Source organism: Acomys minous, assembly GCF_964271855.1.
Source record: "Acomys minous genome assembly, chromosome: 2".
Classification (NCBI taxonomy): domain Eukaryota; kingdom Metazoa; phylum Chordata; class Mammalia; order Rodentia; family Muridae; genus Acomys; species Acomys minous.
In genome coordinates this window covers 138,798,280-138,804,279 of record NC_140484.1, presented here as the reverse complement: position 1 = coordinate 138,804,279, position 6,000 = coordinate 138,798,280, and the positions used below count along the sequence as shown (strand labels likewise).

General features: G+C 45.6%; 1 protein-coding gene across 2 annotated transcripts in view; it reads left to right on the top strand.

The window, feature by feature from the left end:
- The first annotated feature begins 554 nt into the window (after window positions 1-554).
- RIC3 (RIC3 acetylcholine receptor chaperone) overlaps window positions 555-6,000 on the top strand; it is a 40,653-nt gene continuing 35,207 nt past the window's right edge. For both annotated transcript variants that reach the window (XM_084773659.1, XM_084773658.1), the window contains exon 1: window positions 555-726. In XM_084773659.1, the coding sequence (XP_084629785.1) occupies window positions 603-726 (124 nt within the window). In that variant the 5' untranslated portion in view covers window positions 555-602. The remainder of the gene's footprint in view (window positions 727-6,000) is intronic.

Genomic DNA, 6,000 nt, shown 5'->3' with positions numbered 1-6,000 from the left:
TATCTGGGATTTTCCAGGTAGAGGGAACAAGATGAGCAAAACTCACTTGAAACAAGAAATTTGGTAGCAGATAATGAGTCATCCAGTCTCTAAAGAGCATTAGTAAGACTAGATAATACAGGGCCTTCTCTGACCTTGAGGTCAGAGAAGGAAGTTTGAAATCGTTCTGAAGGTCATGGTAGGTTTTGGAAGGCTTCATGCTATGGCAACCGCTCAATAGTGCTGAAATTTGAATTTATCACTCTTGGCTGCAGATGGAGCATGGGAGCCAAGTAAGTTGGGAAAGTGAGTTTCTCCCACAAAGGAGGAAAGGGTTTACGGGTGGATGGCGAGCAGGGATGGAGAAAAGTGCAAAACTATCAGGTTTAGGCGTTAGGATGCCCAGGCCTACGTGACTGCTGGACGTAGGGCGAGCTAGAAGGTAGAAAAGCTTGTGGTTGGCACACACCGTTCTGCCCTGGGGGGTCGCTGGCATAGCCGAGGGCATGCTCGTCTTGTCCCTCGCGCGCCGCCGTCCGCGTAACCCGCGGGTCGGGTGTGAGCCCGCAAGCGCGCTGCGGTTCCGGTTCCGGTTCCGACTCCTGAGCGCCCGGTACGCAGCCATGGCGTACTCCACCGTGCAGAGAGTGGCGCTGGCCTCCGGCCTCGTCCTGGCTGTGTCGCTGCTGCTCCCTAAGGCCTTCTTATCCCGCGGGAAGCGGCCGGAGTCGCCGCCCGGCCCGGAAGGTGAGCACCGGCTGGGCAGCTGCGTCGCTCACGGGCGGTCGGGGAGGGGGGGGGGGGACTCCTAGGCTCACATCCCTCCCTTCCGCGGCTTGCACGTCATCTTGTCGCCTGTGTCTGAGTTTAGAGTCAGTAGGTTTCCTCTCTCAGCCATGCGTCTGTTGGAGCGCTGGTTGGTAATGGAGTTTCGTCTTGGTTTTGGGCGCTCAATGGTTAAGCCTCTTGTTGCCTCTTGAGCTGGGGTTGGTGGTTGCATCACTGTAAACGCAAGGTCAGCCTGGTCTGCTTAATGAATTCCAGGCCGGCCAGAGGTACATAGTTAGACCTCGTCTCAAAACAACAAAAAACATCACGATTTTGTGTCATAATTTAAAACATTTTTGTATCTGAGGTAGCGATAAACAAGTTATTGTACTCCCCATGCCTGTTAATTCTTGTTTTCTGGCATGAATGTGTTGTTTCAAAATCAGCCCCTTTAACTACTACATTGTGGCAGTTTTACCGAATCTGTAAATGCAGGGGCCTGAATACTGGGAGAAGGGGCTAGAACAACCTGCTGTTGTTCACAAAGTTCTGCACAAAGTTTGTCGTGTGAATAATCCCTGTAACATCCTTGAGCCTTGGGAACCGTCTGCGAACGGCCTCCTCTGGTTTCAGCCTCTTGGTTGCTGGACAGCTCCCTTTGAACTGTAATCCTCTTTGAATTTTGTGCATATTGGCAGTCCTTCCATCCTCCGGGAGCATTAGGGATGAAAAACACTATAAATGCAAAGCGCCATGCTCTAGGGGCTGAAGGCAGGTTGAGCGCGTTATTCTGCCTGCAGAATGTGTGGTTGATGAGCGAGCTGTGCTTGTAAAGCTGCCACCCCACCCCACCCCCCCACTTTCTGTCATTACAAAACTCAAAAAGTGTTCCCCTTTTTTTCCTCCATCTGTGGTTTTTGTCTTGAAGAAGAGTACATCTGTGATGATCTTGAACAGTGAAGGGTTTTAAAACCCCTTTTCCCTGGTTGAAACACCTTAAGGACGTGCCGTTGGAAGCGAGTGGCGGACACTCCTGCTTCCCAGTGTTGTAAAGGGTGTGGAGTGCATGGCAGATGTGACTCCTTCCCTTGGGAACCCAGGCCTGGTGCTCAGCGTTCCTATCTGGAGGTCCTTCACCCTTTCTGTTTCCTTCATTCCTGAAATGCCCATCTCTTGCTTCCCTCTCATCACTCCAGTTTCTGTTCAGATGTACGCCTCTTAGACTTTGCCTGCTGACCCCAGTTGAAGTAAAGCTTCCTGCAGGACCACTTTAAAGGTTTGACCATACGGTACGTCCTATCACATGTCACACGCACACAGTGTTCAAACGCTCACTGAATTGCGCAGAACAGGTGTCAAGTCCCTGCCTGGGGCTACTCCTGGTTGAATAGAGGAAAACAGATGTGTTACCAGCTAAGCACCAAGGTGTCAGTTGCTGGTTCATTCTGGCCTGCACCTGGTACAGCAGAGATGCACATGTGGAACAGTCTGCTATTACAATTTAACAAAGGTTTTATAGAGAAGTCCCCTGCCCTAATCTAATACATGTCCCATGCAATTCGGCTGTTTAAGCACACAAGCCAACTTTATTTTCCATATCCACAGTTGTGTAGCCATCAGCCCAAAATGTTTTAGAACATTTCATCACCTCCCAAACGCAATCTGTACCTTTTAGGTGCCAGCACCTCCTTATTTCTCCTTTAGTGGCGGCAGCCAGTCATCTTTTTGTGCATCTGTAGGATCACCTGTGTTCTTCCTGTGTGGCTTCTTTAACCTAGCATGCTGTCTCAAGGTTCATTTCTCTTCTAGCATGTACTTCATTCCTCTTACTGCTTGAATAGTTGATAGATCACACTTCACTGATCTCCTTGTTAGTTGGTAGACAATTTGGGTTGTTTTGCCTCAGCTCTTACCATTTGTTTAAAGATTTCTGTGTGGACTTACACTTGTGATTGGACCTGAGAGTATCCTTTCCTTGTCATACTATTACATTTTACTTCTTGAGAAACTTCCAGGTAGTTAACAAAGCAACTTCACCACTTCACGGGCCTGCAGCAGTTTGTGAAGGCTCTGATTTCTCTACATCTTGCCATCTAGGGACAAGGTTTGAAATGACTGTGGCCGTCTTGGGTTGTAACCACCATGATCACCCTTGAGTAATCCTAGTAAACTTCCTGGCAGAGTCTAGACAAAAGCTTAGAGTGGCGTGTGGCGCTGTGTGAGCAGAGCCTGGTGCTGTTGAGACTGTGCCTCCCATCTTTGGCATTAGCTTGAGACAAACACGGTGTGTTCCTGGGTTTGGAGAAACCATTATGTCTTGATGGTTACCAAAGCCCCCTTCTTCTGACCCAGATAATGGAGAATCGCCAGGCTTTCTTCTATCTTGACCACCACATTTATGTCAGTAAGTCCCAAATAAATGGCGCTGCAGTCTTGGGTCTATCTATCTCTCTTTGGTCTCATGGGACCTTGAAGCTGGTATAGACACTGGGTTAGATTTTTTTTCCAGACCATTGATGGCCTATCCTTCTAATTACAGCCAGCCTAATGAGTCAAACATAGTATGTCCTTGTGGTTGTATTTTATCTCTCTGGTGACTGATGGTATTAAGGAATGGGTGTGTGTTTGCCTTTTGCATATCTTTGGTAGAGAAACATCTATTCAAGTCTTTTATCTTTGTCATTTGTGGTTGAGTTGTACATGTTGCTATACACTCCACTGGCTAGTACATTATCTTCTTCTGTTCAGTGTTGTGCTCACCTTCCTCAAAAAAGGGAAGTTTTAAATTTTGATGGATTTCAGTTTCTTTTAGTCTCAGATATGTCTATGACAAATCATTGTCTTATCTGAAGATTTATTCCTATGTTGGCAAGATCTATTGTTTATGAGCCTGCATTTACATCTTTGGCGCTCTCTCTCTCTCTCTCTCTCTCTCTCTCTCTCTCTCTCTCTCTCTCTCTGTTTCATTTTTCCTTTTTTTGAAGACTAGGACCTGAACTGAGGTTCCCTGAGACCCTGATATATGGAGAAGGTTATTGCTTGTCAGAACCAGTAACAGCCTGGGTCCAAGGCCTTGAAGGAGCTGCGGTTTAAGATCCTGAGAACCCAACTCTTGCTACTTGAAGGGGCTATGGTTATCAGTACCAAGGCCCTTGAGATGATTCCCTTTTGAAACATACCTAGATTAGCCTCCCACTGATTTTGTCCCATTGAATGATTTATTTATTTATTTATTTATTTATTTATTTATTTTTATTTTTGCTGTCATTGTACCATTTTCCCTTTCAGGAAAAACTATAAGATCTTATACTTTTTGTTTTTTGTTTTCGTTTTTGAGACAGGATTTCTCTGTATAGCCTTGGTTGTCCTGGACACCACTTTGCAGACCAAGATAGCTTCAAACTCACAGAAGTCCTCCTGCCTCTGCCTCTTGAGTGCTGTGATTAAAGGTGTGCCCCACCATGCCTGGCTTTTATTATTATCTTTATCTTTATTGTCTCTTTTCCCACTTAGAAATGAGGGCAGGTATTTATGTCTGTCCCGTTGTTATACTCCAGTTGTGGACAGATGTATACCCTGCAGACAGTGTTTACTGAGCACATGCAAGAATGAGAGAATTAGCATGCGCCGCCTAGTGCTCACTGCTCAAGGTTTTGAGCTATAACCATTCCCGTTAATTGTCTTCTTATATTTCTTTCTTTCTTTCTTTCTTTCTTTCTTTCTTTCTTTCTTTCTTTTTTGAGACAGGGTCTCTCTGTGTAGCCTTGGCTGTCCTGGACTCACTTTGTAGACCAGGCTGGCCTCGAACTCACAGCGATCCGCCTGCCTCTGCCTCCCAAGTGCTGGGATTAAAGGCGTGCGCCACCACGCCCCGCTATTTGTCTTCTTATATTTCTGACTGTGAGCCTAGCCTTTAATGGCTGAGCCATCTCTCAAGTCAAATTGTGTCATTCTTTATGGTTACATAATTGGTCTTGCTTCCATGTATTAAATACTATTGATCTGTAAATTATATTTGTAAAGAGCTTTAAGTGAGATCAGAGTGTTATATGATACAAACAAAAATGAAAGTATGTATTCATTAGAAGTATGCCCACATTTTAACAGCTGTTATAGCTGGCCGGTAGGATTATGGGTGGCTTTTATTCTTTACATGTTTCTGTGCTTTTTTTGATAAGGGTGTACAATTCTCTTATGATCAGAGAATATATAATGGCTTCTTCCTCCCGTCTCCCAGTCCCCCACCGGAAGAATTATTTTCAGAATCTACTACCACTGCCTGCTTCTCTATAGTGGTAGACTCCACGAGCCACTCTATGCTCTGCGTGTAGACTCCACGAGCCACTCTATGCTCTGCGTGTAGACTCCACGAGCCACTCTATGCTCTGCGTGTAGACTCCACGAGCCACTCTATGCTCTGCGTGTAGACTCCACGAGCCACTCTATGCTCTGCGTGTAGACTCCACGAGCCACTCTATGCTCTGCGTGTAGACTCCACGAGCCACTCTATGCTCTGCGTGTAGACTCCACGAGCCACTCTATGCTCTGCGTGTAGACTCCACGAGCCACTCTATGCTCTGCGTGTAGACTCCACGAGCCACTCTATGCTCTGCGTGTAGACTCCACGAGCCACTCTATGCTCTGCGTGTAGACTCCACGAGCCACTCTGTGTTCTTTAAGATGCAGCAATAATTATCTTGATTCTTTCGGACTTCATCTTGTGCAATTCACAAAATTTTCTTTAGTTCAGTTATCTTATTTTGCAGTTCTGTTGGTACAAATTATTTGATGAATTGACTTGAGCGAACCTTTTTTCTGGACTTTCCCCACTTATTATTGTTAATTATCCGTTTAACCTGAAGGTTGTCCCCGTTGATAGAATGCATAAAGGCCAAGAAGTTCTGCTTTCTCTGCATCATCTGTTTTAAAAAATCATCTCTTTTACCACTAGATAAGTTCCTTTTTAGTTGTGTACATCACTAATAACCGTGTCTTTGTTTGTTTGTTTTTTTTTTTCTGTCATTTTTGCAGATCTTAACTTGCTTTGGACTATGGCCTCCTTGCCCAGCTTTTTTATTTTTTATTTTTTGAGACAGGGTTGCTCTGTCTTCTTGGCTGTCCTGGACTCGTGGACCAAGCTGTCCTTGAACTCACAGAGATCCACCTGCCTCTGCCCACTGAGTGCTGGGATTACAGATGTGTGCTACCATGCCCAGCCTTAAAAAAAAAAAAAACTCTTAACCCTGTCTTTCT